Source organism: Pleurodeles waltl, chromosome 6 (assembly GCF_031143425.1).
Source record: "Pleurodeles waltl isolate 20211129_DDA chromosome 6, aPleWal1.hap1.20221129, whole genome shotgun sequence".
Lineage (NCBI taxonomy): Eukaryota > Metazoa > Chordata > Amphibia > Caudata > Salamandridae > Pleurodeles > Pleurodeles waltl.
In genome coordinates, this window is record NC_090445.1 from 1,446,612,731 (window position 1) to 1,446,640,633 (window position 27,903).

At 41.7% G+C, this 27,903-nt stretch overlaps 1 protein-coding gene across 3 annotated transcripts in view; it reads left to right on the plus strand.

The window, feature by feature from the left end:
- The window catches only part of ARHGAP22 (Rho GTPase activating protein 22), a 466,096-nt gene that overhangs the window by 431,297 nt on the left and 6,896 nt on the right, over positions 1 to 27,903 (plus strand). For all 3 annotated transcript variants that reach the window (XM_069240887.1, XM_069240888.1, XM_069240889.1), the window contains one exon: positions 4,969 to 5,851. In XM_069240887.1, coding sequence (XP_069096988.1) covers positions 4,969 to 5,851 — 883 coding nt within the window. The remainder of the gene's footprint in view (positions 1 to 4,968; positions 5,852 to 27,903) is intronic.

Sequence of the window (27,903 nt, forward strand, 5' to 3'; positions counted from 1 at the left end):
CTTACTGGCACTGATCCTGCAGTCACCAATTTATGGTAGACATCTTTTTTTCTGAAAGTTTCCCTCTGGCATTGACTTGCATGCATCATAGAGTCATGTGGTCATCAACACACTATCCTGCGCAACTATATAGTCGTCCATGCATCAACATTGTGATTTGAAATTTTATTTATATAGCATTTTGTTGTGAGTTGGGCACTACTGGGGAACCCCAGATTAGAGTTTAATATTTAGTACAATAGTAACAAGTGCTTTGTTTTTCTTTGTGCATTAGAAGTGTTCCAATTGTGCTCTTTATATCTTGTGTGTTTAGTAGAGTGTAGAGTAGGGTTAGAATAATGGGAATGGATTTGAGAAGGGGAAGTTGCAATTTGATTTCGTAAGTAGTGGTCATGTGTGCGTGGTAGTTGGATGAATGGGCTTAAAAGGAGGGGAAAGTTTGAGAAGGATGTTTGAGAGTCCATAGTTGTCCGAAAGGTTTGGGGTGAGTCAGGTAAAGGAGGGATGGGATACAGGTTGAAGGGAGTATTTTCTTTTTTTTTTTTATAACAAAACTGAGATTAACTTATACATACATATATTCATATTACACTTGGTAAAGGATTAGAGGCTGGAGTAAACCCATCTATATAAATACACATATGTACATATAAGCAGCAATATTTTCATGGTTGAGGTGCACACATATCTTGAGGTGAAGTATTCTTTTTTTATCAAATAACTAAGCGGTGTTGTGTATATAAAAGTTAATTTTAAAGTTTTAGTACCAGACATAACCCTCTATATATGCACCTATATAGCTATATATATATATATATATATATATATCTACAAGTCGCAATATTTACATGGTCTGATATACACATGCATCTTGTAGTGTAATATACAATTTGTTTCCCCTTTATGTAAATGTGTCTGCGTATAACAGGAAAAATACTTCAGTGTACAATGAGACATGTATAACATCAACCTCAACTCCATACCGTGAAAAGCATAGTTTGTCATGTCTGAGTATACTATTATGGTACACTCTTAAGTTGTGAGTAAATTGTCATGAGCGGAAGAGTAAGCTCTTGACTAATCTTCTGAAACTGAAATTGTTGCCAGTGAATCTTATATTTGTGGGTAACAAATTCCATAGTTTGGCTGCTTGAAAAGAGAAAGTTGTTCCACCCATGTTTCTTGTGCATTGGAATTTTGAGGTGGATGGACATTCTGAAGCATAGGTTTCTTTGTTGTATGTATTTGTTGGTTTTCTTCATATTAAAGAGCGGTCCTTTGTCATGAATTGTTTTGTGTTTGATACAAAGCAGCTTGAAGGTGGATCTTCTGGCATCTGGTAACCAGGGTAGGACCGTCAAAGCAGAGGATTTGTGTGCTGGTATCTTTATATGTAAAAGGAGTCTAACAGCATCATTCTGAATTCTCTATAATCCTTTCATAGTTGACAAAGGTGAGCCATGAAATTAGCATAATACAGTTTTGATAGGACAGGAAGAGAGATGGTAGCTTGAATTTTGTGTCTTAGGCATGGGATAATGCACTACAGTGTTTTCATTGTGAGGCAGCATGATTTGGCTCTCTTATCTACTTGTGCATTCATTGACAGCTCAGCGTTTAAGGTAATTCTGAGGGTTCTTACCTCCTTTGGTGTTTTTAGTGGTGGTCTTAGGTCATCAGGCCAGACACAGAGAGGATTGTAGATTTTCTAGTCGTCACAGGTGACTATTTCAGGTTTAGAGGCATTCAATTTGAGGTGGCTCCATGTCATCTATTGGTCAATGGTCCGGAGGTACCAGAAGATTTTTGATGTTCCAATGTCCTTTAGGCTTTCCAATTTCAGAAGTATCTACATGCCACCTGAGTAGTTATAGCAGGTGAAGTCAAAACCACTTATCAGAGATGGTACTGATTACATGTACATGTTGAAAAGCATGGGTGAGATGAATGAGCCTTGAGAGACTCCTGCTTTAATGTAGTATGGTTTAGTAGAGAACGGAAGAGTATGTATAATTTTTGTACTATTGTGTAGGTATGAAGTGATCCAAGTGAGAGCTGTGCCCTCTATTCTTCCCTCTTCAAGACTTGTGTCTGTGTCAAAGACCGCTGAAAGAGCCAAGAGAAGAAGGGCTGCAAACCTTTTCTGGTCTACTTTTTTTTTTTAAGAGATTGAGATTAGGACTGATTCAGTGCCTCTTCCTGGATAGAATCCAGTTTGGAAGTCAGAAAGTATGGAATTGTCTTCAATGAACTGACTTCTGGGTGAAGGCTGTTCTTTCTATAAGTTTGCTTAGGAATTGTCTGTGTGCTCTGAGTCTGTGGTCACTGGAGTTGTGATTGTTTTTAACAGTGGGTATATGTGTGTCTATTTTAAGTCTTCTGGAAAAACTTCTGTTAAGAAGTTGCTTATGAGTGTTGTGGTTGGGATAGCCACTGAAGTTGATAGTAGAATGTTTTTAAAGACTTGAAGCTTAGATGGCTTGCTCACTTTGACAAGATCCATATTGAGCAGCCAATCACTTCCACTCCCCAAGCTTCTCTCTCAGAGCAACAAGAGGCTGATAAAACTGAGTGCTTTTCTCATTCAGGAAACTCTTTAGCGTGTATACCATTCACAGGCCAGCAGACATTTCTAATGCATACTGGTAAGATCATTCTTACAAACGTTGAACTTCCGCAACACATGAATATAATAAAATCAGCCTTGCTCTGCGCTATGAGAAGGAAAGGGGGGGTGGCAAAGTCTACTACTTATAAAAAATAAAGGTGGGTTTACATTAATCACTTATTTAATGACGCCTGTACATATTAGTTGAAATTCATAAAGATACGATTCTGGCATTTAAGATCCATGTTTTTGGCTTATCCATTTTAAATTTATACATCGCCTATAATATACACCTCAAGGTTTGCATGCTATAGGACTGCGCATAAATGCTGATTGTGAGAGATGCCACATGCCAGACGCAGACTTTTTACATTTAGCATGGAACTGTGGGGAGGTGCGAGATTTTTGGCTGAAGGTTGAACGTGTGACTACGGAAGTGACTGCTGTGGTTCTGCCCCTCACTCCTGTGATGGCGCTGCTTGGACTAGTGGATGGGTGGCCGCCTGATGTGCAACAATTGGTGGGCCTGCTATTGTTATTGGCTAAGCGCAGAGTGGCAATGTGCTGGGGATGAGGTAGAGCTCCGGGTAAATCTGATTGGCTCCGAGACGTAGTGTTCTGTCAGGAGCAGCTAACTGTTTTTTGTGAATTGGCCCCAGAGGGATCTCGCCCGCTCGACATCTGGGCACCTTTGAGTACTTTTCTGGAATCACATTAACGAAATTAGCTGTGTTAATATTTCCTGGAAATACGAACCGAGAATTAATATTGGGCTGCTGAGTGGTTGCGCCATGCTTTATTTTCACTGATATAGAAGTATGTCTTGATGGTGCCTGTGGCTTTGCCCCCACTTCCACACTCTCTAACTCTGTCTTTTCCGCCCTATGGTGTGTTGTAGTATGATACTAGTATTGAGATGTATCTCCAATAGTAACCTTATTGGCTAGAAAAAGTTTTTTAGTTGATGGAACCTAAATACTTGCATTATGTGATACTCTCCATTGATCTGCCTCTTCGGAGGATAGATGAGTGATGCTTGATGCTTGAGTATATTTTTGTCATTGTATAGACACTCTGTTGCTCTGTTGCTGTATGTTCAAATAAAATTGAAAAAATAAAAATACAATAAAAAATAATAATAATAAAAAAATCCATGTTTTTGGCAGAAAATAAGAGGAACCTGAAATCAAGAATCAGTTAGATAGCCTGAAAGAAAACTACACTTGCACAAGAAACCCTTATTTTCACCACAGACTCTGCCATGCACAAAAGGGGTTTTAGGGACATAAAACAAAAGTGCTTGAATCAGAGCATTTATCATGTACTATCATCACACCTAATAATATTTCCACCCAGGGCTGCGGCTTGGTAAATTATAAATGAAATACACTAATTTACTTAGAGTCAAGGCCGGGCAGGAAACCAAAATCAGCCCTGGCAAAAATGTTCCACACCTGCCCAACACTGAAGGAGGCCGAGCCTAGCATGGCTTTATCTAGAATGATAAGCTCATGCAAACCCATCCTAATCTGAAAGTAGCCTGCTAGGCTGTAGCCTATCGGGAAATGCCCCATTGGGAGAATGGCAGTCTGGTTGTGCCCCTTAGGTTCTTTATATTACATTGGTAAAACTGAAACATAGTCTCTACTAAAAGACTTAAAACAAAAGCAGAGCACCTTGACAAGGAAACCGATGGGTTCGTAAATAAACACACATTTCTTTATCCAAGAATCAGGCAAACGGTCTAAAAATCAGTATATTCAAAATGATGATAATAACTTTTTATGCAATGATTTCTGGTGCAGTGTATGGTGTGGTAGGACAACAGATAAAATATTGTATTATTACTCAGCTTAAAGACACTCATTTAATCTTTCTAATGAAGGTTTAACATTGCATTTATCACCAGAGACAGAAAATTAAAGCTGGTTTATTGTCTTCTTGTTTAACTTCTTTTTCTTTTTCTTTAGATATATTTCCCGAATGTCTTCTACCCAGCATCTATACTTTATATTCATAATCCCTTGGTTCCTTTACTGTCCTCACCTTTCAACTTTTTCTTCCTGACTACGTTCTTCCTATCCGCCCTTCCTTGACATTTTTGTATCTATCCTATATCAGTCCATCTATCATTTTTACTCGTTTTAGTATCATTATATTTTTATTCTTTCTTGTCATCTTTTACCTTTAACTTATTCCTGAAACCTTTTGATTTCTGTCTTTTGTTTTACTCACTCGGCCTGTTGTTGCTTAAGCTTCCTTGTACCTTGTTATTGTCTGTTTTTTAATTTAATGCCAACATGCATTTCTGTGAGAGTAAGTTTGTTTATGACCTCAGTGTCCTTACCTTTCTACTGCAGGTACCTCTCAAGTTCAACACCTAATGACGGTGTTGATCCGAGAACACAGGCGGCTTTTTGCTACCAACAAGGCTGATGTCTCAGAGCTCATTCTTGACTCGAAGTCTGGGATGCAGCGCATCTCTGCCAATGGGTTTTCAGAAAGAGAAAGAGACAGTTCCAGGGCTGAAGACATTGTTGCGGACCAACCAGAATTGTTAACCTCTAGACCTCCAACCATGGAAGTTGTCAGTGCCAGGACGGGCAATAAAGCAACAGCTCAGTCTGCAACTACACCTAATAAGAAAGTACAAACTATACAAGGTTGGAAATGTGCTCTTAAACCAACTGGAGGAAGATCCCCGAGTCCCAAGTTTGGCAGCTCCAACTTGGATATTCCAAGCCTGTCACCTAGTGGAAACTGGTTGATGAATGGATTGTCCTCTTTGAGGGGGCATCGTAGGACATCATCTGTTGAGCGAGTTAAAGATTCTGGCTCATCCCAAAGGTTCTCAACCTATGATAATGTTCCTTCTTCTAGCCTGTCCCTGAGCGCACACAGCGTGGGCTGCAGCACATGGTCTTCTTCATCTTGTGAACTTTCCATTTCTGACTCAATCAGTAGCTGCCCCGCCTGCCGTGGCAGTGACTCTTCGGCCTTCATGGGCACAAAAACAGACTGGCCAGGGCTGTCTTCTCTGTCTCAGAGTGAGGTGAAAAGTATGGACAGCAGCTTTGAAAGGTTACAGGTGTGTTTCAGCAGTGAGAGCAGCATTGAACAAAGCCACCCAGTGACGGCAACAAAAGACCCAGCACGCTACTCCAGAGCTCTGCAGGGCCTAGTATCGGAGTTAAAAAATGAGCTTGAAAGACAGAGAACAGAATATGAATCCAGGATACAAAGGTAAGAAACCAGATACAATTCACTATTATATTTATTAGTAATGATTTATCAACGTGTAATTGGAATGTCAGGGATAGAGCGAATTTTTTTAATTAAGGTAGTATTAAATAATACGATGTTTGTTGTTCCTCAAAACCATCCCAATGAGAACCAGTTGGAAGGAGCACAGATACATAAGTAAATTTATTATTCGCATGATTAATTAAAACCAATGCCAATTCAACGGATCACGTCTGTGAGCTATAGTATACACAAACACATATGCATTAATGTGATTAAAACAGGCTATACAAACTGGCCGGGCAGGTTTTACTCCACCTGTTTTTTTAAAGATTTAAAATAAACAAAACATTGAGGAGGGATTACAAGTGTGTCATTGTTTTTGGACCGTTGTATAAACCTATGTGCACAGGGGGCAAAAATTTTAGTTAGGTGATATATAGAGTATCTGATAATTAGCCAGTGCATTAAGTATCTCATTCTTCATTAAAGTTTGACAGGTCAACCCTGCCAGAATGTAATAGGGGAATAGTGTACAGTGTTTATCATACCATGCATATTTTGGTATGGTAGGCAACTAAATCTGTATTTCATTCTACAGAAACTTGTAATAGGTGCTATTTATTGCACCCAATTATTAACATTTCCCAAGATATCATTATTTATCTGCTGTAATATGAAGCATCTGGTTTCTGGCAAATTCTGAAACAAAGCTTAGGTTGAGAAAATATTGTATATGTTATACTGAGATGAATGACAACGTGAAACAAATTAGTCATATATCTGTGCCACTCTGTATTTTCAAATCCTAAAACTGTCATACTTTTCATGATGGGATTCAATGAGATGCAGATCCTGGGTTAATGGATTTGCTGTGTTTGCATTTGACTAAAAATCTTCAGTACTGAGTTTCAAGTTACAGGTGGCTAGCCACCCCCCTGCCACTTTAAGATCTGTCTGTTTGTACATTTTCTGACTCCAATGACCACATCTATTTCTGGACAATGCTGGACGATTCACACCCGTCTCCTAATGTACACTTCTAAAGTTTTTCTTAGGAGCCTGCCTGAATGAAGGGGCAACCGAATACTAAGGAAGGTAGCCTAAACCCAATTCCACCTCAGGCCTTTTTCTTCCACCACCCTAAATTTCTTGTCTCTTAATTTCACTTTTTAATTGTCTCCCTGTTTCACTATATTCCTATTGTTTGCTTCCTCCTTACCCCAACTCTTTGAAGATAGAAAATTAGTCCTATTCCCATCTGCAAACAGTGGTAAGAATTAAGCATTGGTCCGCCATAAATCCATTTAATAAATCCCTGTGCCCCTTTAACACTTGCAAGCCCTGCTCTCTACTGTAAACAATTAAAGCATGTGCATAACAGTGTATTTCATAACAGGAAAGCACACCGCCCCAAAGACTCGGTACTGAGCGCTTGATTTAGCCCGGTTCTTAGGGACAGATTTCCTAACATTTTGTGATTACCATATAGCAAAATTTTGCAATTCACTATTTGGTAATCGCAAGCACCAACATACTAAGGTGTGTTTAACACTTCTTGTGATTCCCACTGGGTTGCAAATAGACCTCCCTCATGAATATTAATGAGCTAGGTCTCAGTTTGTGACCAATAGGGATTTGCAAAAATCTCAGGGATGGCGGCCTGATGGGGTCACCAGATCAACATTTCTGTGATTGCTTTTAAATAAGGCAGTCTGTTTTTTAGTTTTTTAAATGCAGCCCATTTTCCTTATAAGAAAATGAGATGTTTAAAAAATAATAATAAGGAAACGTTTCCTTTTAATTGTTTAAGAGGAGGCATAGGTCCGTGGGATCACTGCCTGCTTTAAAAATATTTTTGCAACCATTCTGAAAGGGGAAGGGGTCCCTTGGGGACCCTTTTCCATTCGTGGATGGGCTACCACCAACTTTGAGTGGGTGGTAAAATACAAATGTTTCTGCGATTCGGGCCGTTTGCAAACACAAAAAAGCTTTGTACATCTGGCCCTTAATTAATTGACAGTGACATTGGGGCATTAACTGGACGCTATAGTATAAGACTGAAAAGGGGTGTTGTGGTATTGTACTCTTATTGTTGTACCAAGTTACTTGTTGATAAGCACTGTACATATACTTGTTTGTATTGAAAGCTCTAATTGCTGTGAACAAGACCGTTCTAAGAATGTGGAATATAGAATGTGAAGAACCTAACAAGGAGCCTCACTTGTGGCAGTTGGAGTGGAAGGTCTTGCTGACAGGATGAGGTTTCTATATATAGGACTTATACTTAATAAAATAGATTAAATCTTCAAGAAACGGAAGCCTTGATTACCTCATTTTGGCGACGAAGGCTCAAAAAGACTCACGAAGCTGAAGCCTCAACTGGATGCTGCCTCTTTCCCTGATTTCGTGCAGCAGGTCGATCAAGATCCAGCACAACATTAGGAACGGATGAAAACGATCTCAGCTCTAAATCGCTGGTGAGTTTTCAGCCAGGATTGTGGATTTTCTATTTTTGGCTTTACACTGCGCAGAAACTGAAATCGTGCTCGCGCACAAAGCGCGAGGTGTAGACGCGTCTCCAAGACAACGGAGAGCTGCGTGGGTGTCCGTCTGCATTCACGCTCGCGCACAAAGCACGAGGTGTAGACGCGTCTCCATGACAACGGAGAACTGTGTGTACACGGCGAGTCTTCAAGACAACTAGGAAGCGCGTCGACACGCCGCATAGAGGGGCACGCGCACAGTGTTGAGCGCGCACTGTGTTCACTGTATCAACGCGTCTCCAAGGCAATGAAAGAGCGCGTGTAGACGCTACAGAGGCCTGCCTGCTGTGCTGTGTTTAACGTTACAGAGACCTGCTTGCTGTATTTAAAGAACAGTTAAAACGAAAATAATTTTAGAGGGTGGGGAGAATCAATTGCAACATCAAATATCACTCCTCATTACAAAATCTTGATTTGATTCCATGGATACAACAAAATAATTATATGTCAGAAATTGTTTTACTATTCGGATATAAATACTGGAATATTGCTGTTTCTATTTAAACATCAACTCTATCATACCAGTATAACTCCAACATGCAAAATGTGCCAGCAGCACCTTTCTTCTTGATATCTCCGGGGGAGCCTCCTATCAAATGGCAGAAGTGGAAAAAAGTGTTTATGAACTACGCTAAAGTCTGTGGCACGTCTCTTAGCGCTGAGAGGAAGACTTCCTTACTAATGCATTGTTTAGGCACAGAGGGACAAGACATTTTTGAAAACTTGCCGGAGTTAACAGACAGTGACTCCACTGGACTCAATGAATATGAAATTTGTATAAAAAAACTTGATTTGCATTATTTACCAAAAATTTGCACAGTCTTAGAACGTTATCAATTTGGAAAGAGATTACAACGACAAGATGAAACAATTGAACAATACATCACAGCACTGCGTGGTCTGGCCACTAACTGTTCTTTTGGGCCTTCTTATGAAGAGCGACTAAGAGATCAATTCATGTTGGGTTGCTCTTTAGAAAAAGCCAGAGAAAACATGTGGCAAAAAGACAATCCATCCTTGGATGAAGTGCTTACCATGGCTAAAGCCTGTGAACATTCTAAAAATTGTGTTCAAATTTTGAAAAATCAGAATGCGACCACCTTTAATTGTGATGTGGAAGAAAGGGGGTCAGTTAAGACTGTAAATGATACTAAGACAGAATTCAAACATGTTAGAGAGAGGAATGATGCTAAAGGGGTAAAAGCATTTAAGGGTAAATGTTTTAGGTGTGACAATGTAGGTCATATGGCTAATAACAAGCAATGTCCTGCCTGGAGGGTAGTGTGCAAAAAATGTGGCAAGAAGGGTCACTTAACAAAGTGTTGCAAGTCAAAGATGGGTATTAAGGAAGTTAGTGAAGTGGATTATCAAGATACGGCTGATGAAATAGATTTGGTGAATGAAATAGATATATTGCAGAAGGGGTGTACCTTGAATTGTCCTCTTGAGACTATTTTAGTGAATGATGAAAGAGTGAAAGTTTTGTTTGATTCTGGTGCTAAAATAACCTTAGTCCCTAAGAGCTTTTATGATCAACACTTAAAGACGAAACTAAGCTTACAAAAACCGGACATTTCTCCCAAAGGCTACGGGGGTGTGCCAATCAAACTACTTGGGTACTTTTGGGGTACAATTGAGTTCAAAGAACGTGTAATACCAGCAAAAGTGTTTGTATCATTGAAAGGAGATTCCTTGATAAGCTGGTTTCACCAACGTGACTTGCGGGTTTATCTTGACCCGAATGAGGATCCACCTGTACTTCTTAAAGATTCCTTCACTCTTGACCAAGTCGAAGAACAAGGGAAAACATGGATAGGAAAATTCCCTGGAGTTTTTAGAAAACAAATTGGCTGTCTGAATGATTTTCAAATTAAGATTAGTTTGAAACCTGGTACTCAACCCAAAGTAGCAAAGTTAAGGTCAGTCCCTTTCACTGTTAGACATAAAATGAAAGAAGAGATAGATAGGTTACTCTCTAATGGTATCATTCAAGAAGTTGAGGCTTCTGAATGGGTAGTCCCGGTAGTCATGACAAAAAAGGCTAACGGAGAGGTAAGACTTTGTGTGGATCTCAGAGAATTAAATAAAGCTGTGGTAGTGGATCATCATCCTCTTCCCAACATTAATGAAATGCTGTGCTCTCTTAATGGAGCTAAGCACTTTTCTACTCTTGATCTTTCCTCTGCATATCATCAGATAGAATTACATCCTTCTTCTCAAGATCTTACAACTTTCATTACCCCTTTTGGTACCTTCAAGTATCTCAGGATGCCTTTTGGCTTAATCTCAGCAGCATCTGTATTTCAAAGAGCACTTGAAAAGGTGTTAAGAGGGGTGGAAGGTATTAAGATCTATCAGGATGATATTTTAGTATTTGGCAATGACTTAATTAAACACAATAAGTGTTTGGAAACGGTTTTGCATCGTTTGGAAAGTTCAGGTCTAACTCTGAAATTTGAAAAATGCAAATTTAACACCTCTACTATTGAATATTTGGGACATGAGATCTCGGGAAAAGGGATTCGCCCCAAATCGGCTTTAGTTAACACGATCATAAATATGCCAACTCCAGAAAACAAAGAGGAACTAATAAAGTTTCTTGGTATGGCTGAATTTTATAATAAATTTGTATCAAAATTTGGTGAGAGAACAAGGAACATGAGAAGTTTATTGAAGAAGGGTAGTGAGTTCTCATGGAATGACCAATGTTCAAATGAGTTTCATGATATTAAACGTTTATTACACAGTGCAGTTGATTTAGGGAGTTATGATCCAAATGATGAAATCAAATTGATGTGTGATGCCAGCTCCAAAGGCATTGTTGCGGTGTTGATGCAAAGTGCTGAAGGCGTTGATAGGACAATTTTATTTTTATCTAGAAGTTTGAAAGGAGCAGAACTCAATTATTCTGTTATTGAAAAGGAAGCACTGAGTGTTTATTGGGCAATAAGAAAATTGAGAAAATGTTTGTGGGGCTGTAACTTTGAAGTCATCACGGATCATAAGCCTCTAAAGGAAGTTTTCAAGAACAAGGGAATTGATTTAGTCTCACACCGCATTCGCAAATGGGTTGTGGCCTTACAAGAGTTTGACTATACAGTAGTTTACATACCAGGGGTACTCAACATACAAGCTGATTGTCTCTCTAGACTATGTAAGCCCTATCTCTCTGAAGAAATAGAGAGTGAGCATGATAGTGTTGATGATGAATGCTTGTTTAGTGATGACTTTGATCAGGACATTAGAGTATGTTTGGTAACGAATGCTGTTATTCAAGAATCAGAATGGAGAGAAGAACTACAGAAAGATATCACCTTACAAAAAGTGATGGAATGTACTAGAAATGGTTGGGGTGTTAAAGGCAGTTATGGGGAAAACTTGATGCCTTTCTGGCAAGTAAAGGATGAGTTAGCGATTTGGGATGATATTTTAGTTAGAGGTAGTAAGTTGATTCCTCCTCTTTCTTTGAGGAAGAAATTATTGACACATGCTCATTCTAGTCATATGGGTATTTCAAAAACCAAAGAAAGGCTTAGATGTACTTATTGGTGGCCTGCAATGGATACTCTGGTAGAGAGAGAGGTAAGGGAATGTCGCTCTTGTGTTCAATCAGACAAAGTCTTAAAATGTAGAACACAACCCATGGTGATAAGGGAGGATGCCTTAGGACCTTGGATGGATATAGCCTTAGATATTTTGGGGCCAGTGAGGTTGGGCTCAGTAGACAGGTATGTACTAGTTTCTATTGATATGTATTCAAGATGGCCAGAGATAAAGATAGTAAGTTCAGTGGAATCTAAGGATGTAATTGCCTTTTTAGAGGAACTTTTTGAGAGGGAAGGGTTTCCCTCTTCTGTCCTTACAGACAATGGGGTCCAATTTAAGTCAAATGCTACAGAATCCTTTCTAAAGGATAGAGGGATTAAACATAAAAGGGCAGCTTTATACCATCCTGAATCCAATGGGGTAGTAGAACGCTTCATCAAGGTACTCAAAGAAAGTATACAATTGGCACAAAGACAAGGTAGTAAGTGGGAGAGCGAAATAAAAAAAAAAGTACGGGAATATCGCTTGACTCCACACTCATCCACAGGGGTGACACCCTTTCGCTTATTTAAGGGAAGGTTACCTTGTCATGAGGTAGCTCCTGGTTGGGTACAAGAGAAACGTTTGGGTATGGATCCTTTTTGCAGGGACGTGAATGGATGGAGGAATAAAGAACAAGAAAAAAAAATCTAAGGAAAAAATGGTATGATGCGCACAAAAGTGTAAAAGAAACTAGAATAAATGTTGGAGATTGGGTAAAGATAAAATCTCCTAGAGGGGAGAAAACACATAACAAATTCATAGGTCCATTTAAGGTTTTGAAACTTTTAAAAAATGCAATAAAGACAAATGATCATAAGATATGGAATTTAAACAGAGTGGCAAAATGTGGTATCAATAGATCAGAGGAGTTTTTTAAATCTGTCACTCAGGAGGCAAGTACTCCAGAAGTAATTGATGGTAGGTCTCATGTTGATGCTACAAAGAAGGTGGGTTTCAGACCTGTAAGATCAACACGGAGACCAGAGAAACTAAGAGACTATGTATAATTTTATTTGTTTTCTTGTGTCCAATGATACTATGTTTTTGTCTGTATTGTAAGGGAGGTGATGTGGTATTGTACTCTTATTGTTGTACCAAATTACTTGTTGATAAGCACTGTACATATACTTGTTTGTATTGAAAGCTCTAATTGCTGTGAACAAGACCGTTCTAAGAATGTGGAATATAGAATGTGAAGAACCTAACAAGGAGCCTCACTTGTGGCAGTTGGAGTGGAAGGTCTTGCTGACAGGATGAGGTTTCTATATATAGGACTTATACTTAATAAAATAGATTAAATCTTCAAGAAACGGAAGCCTTGATTACCTCAGGTGTACATTCATATATGGCCTTTATACAATTTCAGACATAACATGCTCTCTAAAGACAAATCTGATGAAGCTTTTGGATAGAGGGGAGGTGTTTAAAATAAGCGTGGTGCATGCCGTCTACGCCCAGGCACACTTCCACTCCTGCTGCACACCTGATCCTGCTCAGTTCTAAGTTGTAAGTGGCTACACAAGGCACTCTCACCTCTTGTCTGCTTCCAAGAGGTTTTTAAAGACATGATATTGGTGAATACATTTCACTGAGGTGCATTCTACCCTTCATTTTTAAGCCTTCTGTGGCTAGGTATGTTTTAATATGCCTGACCCTCCTAAATGTCTTTAAACATTCCTGTCTTTGATCTTCACCAAATGCTTAAACATTACAGTTTAAGTGCCATTTAAGATATATAGATTTTAAATCAGGGTTCTATCGTTGCAAAAAAATGTGTACCTTCAGTGAATAATTCTAATTCTTCTTTGACAACTGCGTATGTGTAAAACCAAAGCTAAAATATCGATGTCTAATGATAAAAAGGCTTTAAAGTTTATGTGTACTTTATCAATACAGATTACATTTAGATACCGAGCCTTAAACTTTATTTCAGATTATATAAAAGGAACTACATGGATCTGCAAAAACAGGCCACAAATGTAAGCCATTCAAAAGTTTATTAGGGTCTGCGACATTAGCATGTATTCTCTTTAATTCAAGAAAACTCTTGGTCAAGCAAGACATGGAGTAGAATGTGTCTGCTTTCGGACCCGCTTCTGTCAAGCCAATTAAGCCCAGCATCAGCATCTGTATGTGCCCTCCCCTGCCTACGGGAGTCCAAAAGCAGCACCGGAGAATGAGGTGCATGGTGGCAAACAAGCAGAACTCGATGACCATAGCAAGAGGCAGGACACAGTCTGCGATGAGGCTCTGGTGGTTGCTGGCTAGTCCACAAAACAGATGGCTGAGTAGGTCACAGGTTGGAAAGAGAAGTTAGAAGAGGCTTCCCAGCTAGGGCCTTGCAAACAGCCATGTTGGAGAAGAGTCACACTGAGTGTGTGTGCACAAAAGTTAGCAGGCTGTGGGTGGAGGGGTTTTGCATACAGAGTCCCCTGAAGCAGTTTGCTGGCAAGTCCACTGTTGCCCAACACACAAAGAGCAATCAGGGTCTCTCATTACTATGAAGAAACAGGCAGTAGGGAGAAAACATCACACTTTAAGACAAGAGGGACCACTCCTGGTGAAACAACATCATGATCAGGGAGGGTCTCACAGGAGCTGAAGGCATCAACATCCAAGACTTCATGAGACATCTACTGCAGTTGGTCCAAGGTATGCCAGATGCTTACCCATTAAAGCTCGATCACACCCACTAAGTCAACATGAGAAACAACAAGGGTACACTGACGAGGGTACACTACTTTGTGGACAAGGAAATGATCATACAGAAAATAAGAATGAAAGACAAAGTGAACTTTCAGGCCATAAATTACAGCTTTTTTCGTAGTGGTCGGCGATCGCATTCTGAAAACGATGAGGCTTCCAACCCACAACAGAGGAGAGAGCAGAAAGCCCCCTATAAGTGAGGGCATCACTTCTTTCTTCTGTTTCATAGAAAGCCAAACACATTTCTCCACTCTCCTTCTGGCAGAAACAAATCCTCTTTTTCCTGGGAGGTGATGAAGAGAGACAGAAAAGCAATACTCCTTCACAATGCAACAATTTCTTTTGCCCAATTTAGCAGATAGTGCAGACCAGGAAGAGACATATAAAGCAACACACAAAAAACCTGGCAAAAGTGAGAGATGAAGTGGTGCAATAGCTAAGGCTGATCCGAGAGGTCAAAGAAGAGAACGCTAAACCTGCAGCCACCACGAATGTCTGAAACCCTCAGGAAGATTCCTGTTTAACACATGATGATGAGTGTCTGGTGGTTGAAGGGGGCACACGTATGTCTCAGTGAAGTGGAGTGGAGGCAGGTCATAGTCCTGGGCTCTCTGTTGATGGTAGGAAGGGTAATTCTCCTACCTCAGTTTAGAACCCAACCAGATTGGCTGGCTCCACCAATGAGAGGAGGAGACAACTGAGATTGTTAAATACCGACCTCTTGAAAGTGTGGAGGCAGAAATTGGGTTGTTCAGTTGAATGGGCTTGTTTCCTTTATTGTTCTCCATGTTCTTCCAGAGAAAGGAGGTTTTCTGAAGACATTGAATGGCAACCGAGATCCCTGATGGACGGGGTTGCAGCACTACTCATGAAGCAACCATTCAATTTATTATACGTTAACATAAAAGGCCTAAACTTTCCTAGTAAGGGATGTCAGGTCTGGAGACATAGGCAAACAGGACCTGATGTTGTGTTTCTACAAGAAACACATCTGCAGCGATGTAATCAGCTCATAATATATGAGCCACAGATAACTATAAGAGCCACAGATAACTTTCTTGTCTTCAGAAAACTACTCAAGAGTTGGCTCTTTCCTTCATAACCACCATATTCAAACAACTATGGACTGCATAGGCCTATATTGATAAATATATTTTTCAGATTCTGTGTATATTTCTAGTTATGTATAGTTCTTTAGAAAATATGTATCGCTACTATGTCACAACAATAAAATACACACACACTCTTTAAACCTGTTTGACTAAGTATATTTTACCCATGGTTCTAATTATGTATTGTATGTGCATATGTGTGTGTATTCATGTGTGTTTGTATGTGTATGTGTATATATATATATATATATATATATATATATATGTATATGTGTGTAAATGTTGTTTCTGTGCTTGGTATGTTCGTAGGTCATTGCATGGCTCCTGGGTGGGTTGCTATACTAGATATCTAGGAATTCCTGCTCTCATCTTATCACACTTATCTACCCATCATCATATGTCATGTCTCTATCAAACTATCCTCCTTTCTCACTCTGACTCATCCCAAATCCTTTCTACTACTTTCATCTCCTAAATAACTCTGCCTAAGCTCTTCCCCCCGCTTCCACATCTAACTCACCAAACCTCACTTTACTACCGTGACCTCCCACACAACCCTACTAAATTCTCCCGCATTTATCTCACCCTGCTACTATGCTCTCCCTAACCCTTCCACTTACTCTTCCCTCCTCCATCCCCCTTTACTCATCCCAAGCCTTTGGGTTGAGTAAATTAAGGAAATATTCCCAATTAGCACTTCTGGATTTCTTTCCTCCTCCACCACTCCATTAGTCCAGTCAATCTAACTAACAAACTCTAATATCCGCAGCTCAAATTAACTCATAATAATACTAAAACTGTACTCATTATTTCCCGATACTAATCCATCACTAATTCTTGTTGGGTTCCAGAGTAGCGTGCTACTCACCGATAAGCGCTTCGACGCCTCGTCAGGAGTAGTAAGCGCTATATAAATACGATTACAATACAATAATGCAGCATAGGAATTATCCAAATCATTATTGGGCTACAGCTAGCAAAAAGACTGCAGGGGTGGCAAAATTATGCAAGAAACACATGGGTGAAAGAAGATCAAAGTCAAAAAGAGCAATTCGGACAGTGATATAGTATCCATTTCATGCTGCACAATAGCCCCTATGTTTCCAAACAATGTTCCCTGAACATGGCTCGGGAATCATTCATCCAAGAGAGGATACGTGACATGCTGGTGACCTTAAAGGGGGAGACTGTGGCAGGGAACGATTTTAGTGTGACCTTGACCTCTGCCTAGTGAGAGATCATGAAACTTACATGGGCATAGGGGCCATTACCAGAAAGCTGACGAGCAAGTTAACATACGTGTTTTTGTTGGATGCATGAAGATACCTATACCTGAAAAGACCTCTCCTCTACCACGCTGTTTGTGTGAAGAAACCAGTCTTTGCCATGTGCAAAGATTTTGTCCTATTTTGGGGCTGTATTGATTAGTTCTTTGGAAGCACTGTAAAACTGTCATCCAGATTAGTTAAAATAGCAAGAAATTTGAGCTGCTTGGAAATAAAGGTTGAAGGTATATGAAGTTGTTACAACTCTGGCGTAAGAATGGTGAAACCAATAAAGAACACGTTTTGAAAAATACTGTAACCTTTCGTGGGATTACAGTTGGCCATTAAGAAGTGGTGGACTCCTGTTGTGAAACGTGTTGGCTGTTCCATTAAAATCTTTCCAAATTCTGTGGACACAGAATTGTACTTAGTTGGAAAGAAATGAGCCTTTCATGTACAATACAAATAGTTTTACAAATAGTATGAAACACATATAAGATTATTGTTTTTAATTGATTAATCTAGAAAAATAAAATTATTTTCACACTTGTACCAAAAAGTCAGCAATTTTGTGATCATAGGATAGATTTCCCACAAATATGATAGCATACATGTGATGGAACTTTGCATGTAATGTGAACTATTTGGTTGATTTTGTGGATATCCAACCAGGTGGGTTTGAGCCTCTGCAGGGTCACTGTTCACACAAAGGTGTTACAGAACCCCTATTGAGGACAGCTGTTGGAGTTAGAACAACTTGAATCAGTCTTGGAATTTAAATTCAGTCATTTTGAACATATTGGCTCTTTTGAGATGGAAACCTAACTGCAATGGAATTCCCTATTTCCCCGAGAGAAACATTTCCTTTGATATCTGCTACTAAACGTTACTGCTTAGGGTTATAGGATACCGAACAGTCAATTGGTCAGCTTTTCTAGAAGCACATTTGTGAGGAGGACTTGAGGAGGTAGAAGCCCCTATACTTATCATGAAAAGGCCACATAAACACACTCAAAATCAGCATACTGATCCTGTATGTCTTCCAATCACTTCTAGTGAGCATCCTGACACAGGACATATGGACCTTGCAAACCACCTAATGGTGTTTGCATTAAGGGCAGAAGACCCTATATATATCAAAAAAGATCTTGATGGGACACAGGAAAAGGGGGGGGCCTAGCTTGCTCAGATCTTCTCTGGTACTATAGGGCTGCACACCTCCACATCATTTCCAAATTGATTGTCAGAGAGAGCGAGACAAAATGGCTGTAAATGGACAGGGCGTGTAGTTGGTCATTCATTGTGTGTCATGGTCTGTTCAGGAAGAGTCCTGCACCCCCAAAATACACACTCCTGGTGGTCCCAGTGAAAACAATCCTGGAAGTGCGGGACTTCATCGCAGAGAATGGAGGCTTGACTACTTTCCCATCTCTAAACACACGTGTACATTCACACCTGCTGTGAGAGGGAATAGCTTTAATCAATGAGAGACGAGGGAATGCAGAACATTGACTGAATGTTCCCACAAGGCAAGATAAAGCCCTTCACTCAGCATAGGTCCTGATACCAACTTCTGCACTGCACTTTCCACCTTACTAATACAAGGACAGCCACTAGACTTCTAACCGCTTCAAAAAGCTAATTCAAGCCCATTCAGGCACCAAGGGTCTAGTCTACAATATCTATTGGGTCTTACAACTCAAGAAGCCCACCAGAAGATGGCGATATCAATGGAGTTGGGCGGGAAACCTACAGAGTCCGCTTCTAGATGAGGTATTGGAAACTCTGTGATCTGATATTCCTAAGGCTCTCCAACAGACAGTCGGCCTATAAGGCAATGTACATGTGGTATATGATGCATACACACCCTGCACCACCTTTTTCCCTCCACCTCTGCCTCCTGCTGGAGATGTGGTGAGAAGAAGGCCCTTTCCTCCACTTATGGTGGTCATGTAGGGGCATCCAGGTCTACTCTGAAGATGTCCTAGGGCACAATAAAGATTTTTTTAGCACACCCGGTCCCTGCCGACCCACCATCTTCAATCCTGGGCATTAAACTGGCACAACTGGAGGGGAAAAACATGTGAATGGGCACTGCTATACATATTAGCACAAATCCACATTGAGGTGGTCTTCTCAGATTCAGTAGTTTGCTAAACTGTAACCTCCTTGTTTTTCGCCTCCTCAGCTGAAGGTACTCCAAATATTTAACTAAACCTTGCAGTGGTTTGCACATAGGCCTTTTCTCCTTACCTTGGGCCAAGTGGTATATCACTCATGACCCGTTAAACAGTACAATGACCCAGAAAACCAAGTGAGCTTGAAGTGATGGATAAAGCCTCTATGCTGTGCCTCTGCCTATAGCATTCCATTTAGATTGGTGAGCCCAGTTCCATATCTGTAATGGAGGAGGACTGTAGGGAATATACTCTTTGGGGGTCTTTGTACTTTATGGCGAAAATACCCACTCTATGTACTGGGAAAGCAGAACCTCTATATTTCCTGTCTTTTTATGGTTGATATAAACACAATAAAAAGATTCCAAACAAAACGGAAACTCACAATTTTTTTAGGAACTGAAGGCTGTTATGGAATCTATTAAACAGTGGCAAACAAACTCCCTAAACATTTCATGTTCAGGTCGCTGTAATATACTTTTGTTAAATGCACATGTTACACCTAAAGAAATATGTGATTGTGTGTTTAAACATAGTAGCTGTTTCTTCACTTTATATTAAGCGTGCATTTCACACATAAAGATCATCACCTGTCGCTTCCTAGAACATAACATTTTTTATATATATATATATATATATATATATATATATATACATTTATTACATTGAAGTATAATACAGAGTGGAAACTGTACACAAATGTTACCATGGCTGTAAGGAATAAAATATGGGGGCAAATACATTAGAAATATGTGAACAACAACTTAACTTACACAAATGTATTTAAACAGTCCAATTATCAAATAGAAACAAGGAAATGAAAACAAAGAAGGGATACTATAAGAAAATATTAAAATAGTATATAGCTTATAATACGTTACTGGTGTTATATATGAGACCAAAGAATGCCACATACTATACATAAGCACAGAACAGTCTTTACAAGTACATACTAATGAGGAATGTCCATGTCGCAGGAAAACAATCCATTCCCATCAAGCATTAGCCAATAGTAGTATTACATTCTTGAAGTAATTGATTTAATTGCAGTAGAAATAAGGAAGTGAGAAATCTTACAATCATCAGGAAACAATACAGTTCTAAAAGCATAATATTTTAGATTAATACAGGAAATGATGAAGGTACTTGGATTTTAAATAACTGAGCAATAATATTCCAAACATCAGACCAAAATTGAAAAGTGGCAGGACAGGTATATAGTATATGCTGTAAATCCCCTGTAGTAGTTTTACAGTGCCAGCACTTTGGTGTATCTAACAATTTTACTTACAAGAATTTAACTGGAGACCAAAACATTGTTATAAAACGTATATATTGTTCTTCTGTGTTCTTCCGGTCTTCTGTGTCCTTCTCTTCTGTTCTTCTGTGTTCTTCCGCTCTTCTGTGTTCTTTGCTTCTGTGTTCTTCTCTTCTGTTCTTCTGTATTCTTTGGTTCTTCTGTGTTCTTCCGGTCTTCTGTGTTCTTCGCTTCTTCTGTTCTTTGGTCCTCTCCGACTCCTGTCTCTTCCCGCCCCTGTCTCTGCCCTCCTGCTCCTGCCTCACCCCCCTCTATCTCTCCACCTATCTGTCACTATCACCCACATCTACCCTTTCGCTACCTGCCTCCCTCACTCCTCTACCTATCTCTCCACCTAACTCCCTCACTCACCCCCTCCTCCTATCTACCTATTTTTCTATCTCTCCACCTAGCTCTCCATCTATCTATTTCCCTATCTCTCCCCCCGTCCCTCCACCCCCTCTGTTACCTATCTCCCTATCCTCTCACTCTACCTCTCACCCTCACCCATCTCTACCACCCCCCCTATCTTTTCAACCCTACTCCTATCTATCTCCCTATTCTCCTAAAACTCTAACACTCACCCCCCTCCACCCTTAAACCCCCCTCCCCCAGCTTTTCTCACTCTACCTGTCCCCCCTCCCTCGCGCTTTCCCGCCGCGACCTCCTGCACGCCCCCACCCCCCAGCTCCCATTCGCCCCCAGCTGACCCCTCCCCCCCCCTCCTCCCTCTTATGGCGGCCGCTGCACGACCGCGCAGTGGGCGCGCCAGAGGCAAGCCCGTCTGCGCCCGTCCGCGCCTGGCCCGCGCCCAGCGCCACGACCCCTGGTCCCCAGCCCTCCCCTACCCCGCTGACCCGCTACGACCCCACCACCCTCCACGCCCTCAACCCCGGGCGCTCCAACACCTGCTTCCAAGCCCACGCCAAGCGCACCCATGGACCCTTCGCCTGTAACTCCTGCAAACGCATCTTCCACCACGCAACTACCACGACCACCAGCCCACGCGCCATCAACCACCTCAAGTGCATCCTGGTCAACGCTCGCTCTGTCCACAAGCACGCTGTTGAACTCTGGGACCTCCTGGACTCCACAGCTCCGGACGTCGCCTTCATCACGGTAACCTGGATGAACGCCTCATCAGCTCCAGACATCGCCACTGCCATCCCCGAAGGCTACAAGATCTCCAGAAAAGACCGCACCAACCAAGTAGGAGGAGGCATCGCCATCGTCTTCAAAGACTCCATCAGCGTCACCACCTCCACCGAAGACACCCCTCTCGCCGCTGAACATCTGCATTTTCAAATTCGCACCGACCCCAGGGCCACCCTCAGAGGATCCCTCGTCTACCATCCCCCCGGACCGCGCGCCCCTTTCAGCGACGCCATCGCCGACTTCATCTCCCCGCACGCCCTTGCCTCGCCGGACTACATCCTCCTAGGCGACCTCAACTTCCATCTGGAACAGAACAACGACCCCAACACCACCGCCCTGCTCGACAACCTCGCCAACCTCAGCCTCAAGCAACTGGTGAACACCGCCACCCACATCGCCGGACACACGCTCGACCCTATCTTCTCCGCCAGCAAACACATCTTCTTCAGCCACACCTCCGCTCTACACTGGACCGACCACAGCTGTGTCCACTTCACATTCCGACGCGAGACCCGCCACCTCCGCACTCAACCCATCCCTCGTCGACAGTGGAACAAGATCCCCGAAGAGCAACTCCTCGCCGCCAACCAACCCACCCTCACCACCGACCCCAACGACGCAGCCCTCAGCCTCACAAACTGGATCTCCAACTGCGCAGACAACCTTGCTCCCCTCAAACGCACACATCGACAGACCAACACCAAAAAACCTCTCTGGTTCTCTGACACCCTCAAAGAATCAAAGAAAACTTGTCGCACCCTCGAGAAGGCCTGGCGCAAGGACCACACCACTGACAACATGACCGCCCTCAAGAACGCTACCCGCGAACACCACCACCTGATCCACGCTGCCAAAAGGAACTTCTTCACCGACAGACTGGACAAAAACAGCCACAACAGCAGAGAACTTTTCAGCATCGTCAAGGAGTTCTCCAACCCCAATGCAAACGCCGTCACGCCCTCACAGGATTTGTGCGAATCCCTCGCCACCTTCTTCCACCGCAAGATCAGCTTCGGACACCAGACCCAACCTAACATCACCGAACCCGCACCCCCGGCCTTCACCCTCAAAAACTGGACCCACATCAACACTGAAGAAACCAAATCCATCATGAACTCTATCCACTCCGGCGCCCCTTCGGACCCCTGCCCTCACTTCATCTTTAATAAAGCCGACGACATCATCGCCCGCACCTCCAGGCCGTCATCAACTCTTCTTTTTCTTCTGCTACCTTCCCCGAATGCTGGAAACACGCCGAAGTCAACGCCCTCCTAAAGAAACCTACGGCTGACCCGAGCGACCTGAAAAACTTCCGCCCCATCTCTCTCCTGCCTTTCCCAGCCAAGGTAATAAAGAAGACCGTCAACAAACAGCTGACCACCTTCCTGGAAAACAACAACCTGCTCGACCCTTCACAAACCGGATTCCGAACCAACCACAGCATGGAAACCGCCCTCATCTCAGTCACAGACGACATCAGAACCCTGATGGACAACGGTGAAACAGTCGCCCTCATCCTCCTCGACCTCTCGGCGGCCTTCGACACCGTCTGTCACCGCACCCTAATCACCCGCCTCCGCTCCACCGGGATCAAAGGCCAGGCCCTGGACTGGATCGCCTCCTTCCTCTCAAACCGTTCCCAAAGAGTTTACCTCCCACCGTTTCGCTCAGACCCCACCGAGATCATCTGCGGCGTACCTCAAGGCTCATCGCTCAGCCCGACACTCTTCAATGTCTACATGAGCCCCCTCGCCAACATCGTACGCAAGCACGACATCATCATCACCTCCTACGCCGACGACACCCAACTTATACTCTCCCTCACCAAGGACCCCGCCAGCGCCAAGACCAACCTACAAGAGGGTATGAAGGACGTCGCAGATTGGATGAGGCTCAGCCGCCTAAAGCTGAACTCTGACAAAACGGAAGTCCTCATCCTCGGCAACACCCCGTCCGCCTGGGACGACTCCTGGTGGCCCACGGCCCTCGGCACCGCACTGACCCCCACAGGCCACGCCCGCAACCTCGGCTTCATCTTGGACCCCCTTCTCACCATGACCAAGCAAGTCAACGCCGTGTCCTCCGCCTGCTTCCTCACCCTCCGCATGCTCCGCAAGATCTTCTGCTGGATCCCCGCCGACACTAGAAAAACCGTGACCCACGCCCTCGTCACGAGCCGCCTGGATTACGGCAACACCCTCTACACTGGGACCACCACCAAACTCCAAAATCGCCTGCAACGCATTCAAAACGCCTCGGCCCGCCTCATCCTCGACGTACCCCGCAACAGCCACATCTCCGCACACCTGAGACACCTGCATTGGCTTCCAGTCAGCAAAAGGATCACCTTTCGACTTCTCACCCACGCACACAAAGCCCTCCACAACAAGGGACCGGAATACCTCAACCGATGCCTCAGCTTCTACGTCCCCACCCGCCTCCTCCGTTCCTCTGGCCTCGCGCTCACTGCCGTCCCTCGCATCTGCCGCTCCACAGCGGGTGGGAGGTCTTTCTCCTTCCTGGCAGCCAAGACCTGGAACTCCCTCCCCACCAGCCTCAGGACCACCCATGACCACTCCGCATTCCGGAGACTCCTAAAAACCTGGCTTTTCGAGCAGCAGTAACCCCCCCCCTTTCCCCTAGCGCCTTGAGACCCGCACGGGTGAGTAGCGCGCTTTATAAATGTTAAAGATTTGATTTGATATTAGTTTGTATATGATTGAATATTTAGATTTGAAGACCATTTTTGATCTAGAACCATAAAAGGGGAAGCATGAGCAGCAAGTTTTTTATACCTTTTAGATGCTATGTGTCCTGTTCGGCTAAATAGGCAGAAATAAATCTCCACATTAGATATTTTAGCAGAAAGTGGCAAAACAGAATAAGTATTAAGGATGGTATTACTGAGTAATTCATATTTAGGAAAGTCAAAGTGAGGAAGGTGGTACTTGGTACTTAGTTCACCAAATAAATAACACCTATATCCTTGACAAATATCAGTATATCACTAATATAAAAATACCAGCATTAATCCATGAGCTCCAGGAAGAAATATATATTTATTAAGTTTGAGTTTAGGGTTAAACCAAAGAATAACTTTTTAGCTGATTTAATAGAAAAAATGAATTTTCCTTCAAATGATAGGAGGGCATGTTTAGAGGCTACAAAAATAGAGAACATTTTACCAAATTTGCTGTTGGCCATTGCTAGAAAGGCAGATAGAGGAAATAACTGCAGTAAGTTTTTTGTTTTTTTCTAGTGAAAGCCATGCGGGGGAATTAGAAGGATCAATTCAATCTGAAACCGTAATGAGTTTTGTGCAACAAGAAAAAACATATATGGTATTTCTTAAAATCAGGTAAACCAATGTCTTCCTCTCTTTTGGTAATTTGTGAATTTTTAAGACTAAGATGAACTGGTTTATTGTTCCAAACAAACTTAGGTATTCATTAAAATAGCTTGGTAAAGAAAATAGAAGGGAGAAACAATGGTAACATACATAAATTGTAAAGAATTTGTGGGATGATGATCATTTTAAGTGCTTCAAAACGTCTCCCTTCAATAAAAATGAAGGATTGACCATTTATTTAATTTATCTTTTGTGGTAGTTAAGATTTTAGAGCAAGTGGTTTCGATTGTGCCTTTAATATAGTTAGCAGAAGTAATACCCAAATATTTTGTTGTAAATAATGACCACAAGATGTCATTGTAAAATTGCATAAACTATTTAATGGAAAAAAATGTGTTTTATTGATATTTAAAGAATAGGCAGGGATATTTGCATACTGTTGAATAACATCAAGAATATCAAAAATAATAAGTAGGAAAGAATCAGGATCACTTACAAATAACAAAAGATCATAAGCAGAAACATTTAACATAGTTTTGTTTTAGAGCAATACAGAAACAGCATAGAAGAGATTCAATGGCAATGAGAAATTAAATAGGGGACAGTGGCATCCTTGGTGAGTACCTCTGTATAAATTTAATGGAATAGACAGGGTTCCATTGAAATAAATTGATGCAGATGGGGCTTAGTATAATGTTTTAACCTTTTTCAAGAATGTGGGTCCAAAATGTAAGGTTTCTAGTGTTTTCATGAAAAATTGCCAATTTACCTTATAAAATGCTTTCTCGGCATCTAATATTTGAGGTCATTACGGAAGGAAAAACATGGCACAACAGATAAGTGTTATATGCTGCTAACCTACTTTTCATAAGTTCTGTTTGGTCTGGCTAGATAATTGATGTACGTAGAGGTGTTAGTCTATTAGCTAAGATTTTGATGTATATTTTGCAATCGTGGTTAATGAGGGATACTGAACGATTTATTTTGTTTTGGAACGCCAATGATGGTGGCTTCAATAAAAGATCCACCCCTTATGGAAGTATTTTGAAAATCCATGAATAGCTAAAGTAGAATAGGAGAGAGATGGAATTTAAAGCATTTGTAGAATTCAGCTGGTACGCCATTTGGACTGGGTGACTTGTTGGAGTTTAGTGATTTGATTGCTGTGTTAATTTCATGAATATCAATAGGGTTTTCTAAAGTGAGTCTATCTGCATCAGATATTTGAGGTAACTGGCAGTCTCTTAGGAATGTATTAATGACATCATCTTGAAGGACTGTAGGCTTATGATTTAAGGTGTAAACAGATAAAAATTCCTTTGATATCATCTCTAGTAAGAAGCAAGGAACCATCTTGCCTTTTAATGGATGGTATTTACGTTTTGTCTTTTTTAATACGTATTTAGTTTGCAGACAGTGAAAATCGCGACAGGTGTTGGTGCACCCTACCCAGTACAGCATTGCCGCCGGCTCTGTTATGAGCCGGCGTCAAGGTTGTAGGCCATTTCCCACTGGGCCAGTAGGCAGAAACTCTGTTTCCGCCCGCTGACCCAGCGGGAAACTTTTAATGGGGCTGCACTGGCAGTAACCTGACCGCACAAGTCTGACGGAAGGCCTTTTCTGTCCGCCAAACTCATAATGACCCCCTTAGTGTTCATTACATTCACCGATAAAACATATTATTGCTCAGTTCTATTTTATAATGTGGGGAATTGAGTATTTACATTTAAACAGATGCATAAACGTTCCATCAACACACCTGACAAGTTCTGTGGCTCATCACTGCCCAACCTGTCTGCAGGGCCTGTTAACATATATTAGACCCTAATGGTAAGATCATAGTCTAACGTCTCAGTGGAGATCTGTTATAATTTCATCAGGTGCAATGCTACTAGGTTTATGTCTTAAGACCAATCTGGACTTCAAATGTGTGAAAAAAATATTAGCAGGTCTTATTTAAGAGAGACAACCTGGTGGAGCACAAGTGGGCAACAAGATTCACTGGGCTTTAGCCACTGGCAGTTTCACAATGTCTCTTAATGTGCATCTGCAGTTTGGCCATACTTATTGGATGTTTTTGGGTGCTCTGCGTCAAATCTTAAGGTGGAGCCATGTGGATGCTTTTTCTGTATTTGTAATGTGCCATAGGAGCCTATACGTTTCTAACTTTTTAAAATTAATGTACTCCAGGGAAAGAGAACATGTGGCATCTGGCACCATTTTTTGGCCTAGCTATTCAACCTGCCTCATTATTATGGAGGATGTCAATTTTACTGACAATTAAAAATCTCTAAATTAATGTTTGCTGAAGAATGGAGCCTAGGAAAGCACAGAGTCTTGGGCATAATGCTTCCTCTGCCCTAGGTGATGGTTGAATAATTGTAAAAACAGTGCTTAAGTTGTGGAATGCAAAAACTAGAGCAGAGAGATGCAGCAGATGCCTATGCTGTAAAACTTCTAGTTTTGACTTGGTTGCAAAGTCACAGAGGAACATACAGGACAAGGATGCCTGGAAATACGAAGAGCATGTAGTACTTCAACTCCAGCTAGCCCTTATGGTTGCCCCACTCTAAACACATTTCAATATGATCTTAAACGTTAGGCACAGAATGTTCCCAGGAGCCTAAATGCCCCATTTTGACTCGTTGAAATATATTTTTTAATTAAATTTTTTTAGATTTGCATTATAATGAAGAAGCCCTTGTGGTACTTGGATTCTAAAATCTGTACACAAGCTCCTCAAGAGAGCTTTTATGAAAGCATTTTGTTCTCCTGAGTTTCTGTCAGGTACTTGCCGCCCAAGACAATAGGTTAGACAATCTTATTTCTTAAGGAGCTTTGTGCAGTCTCTTACCCT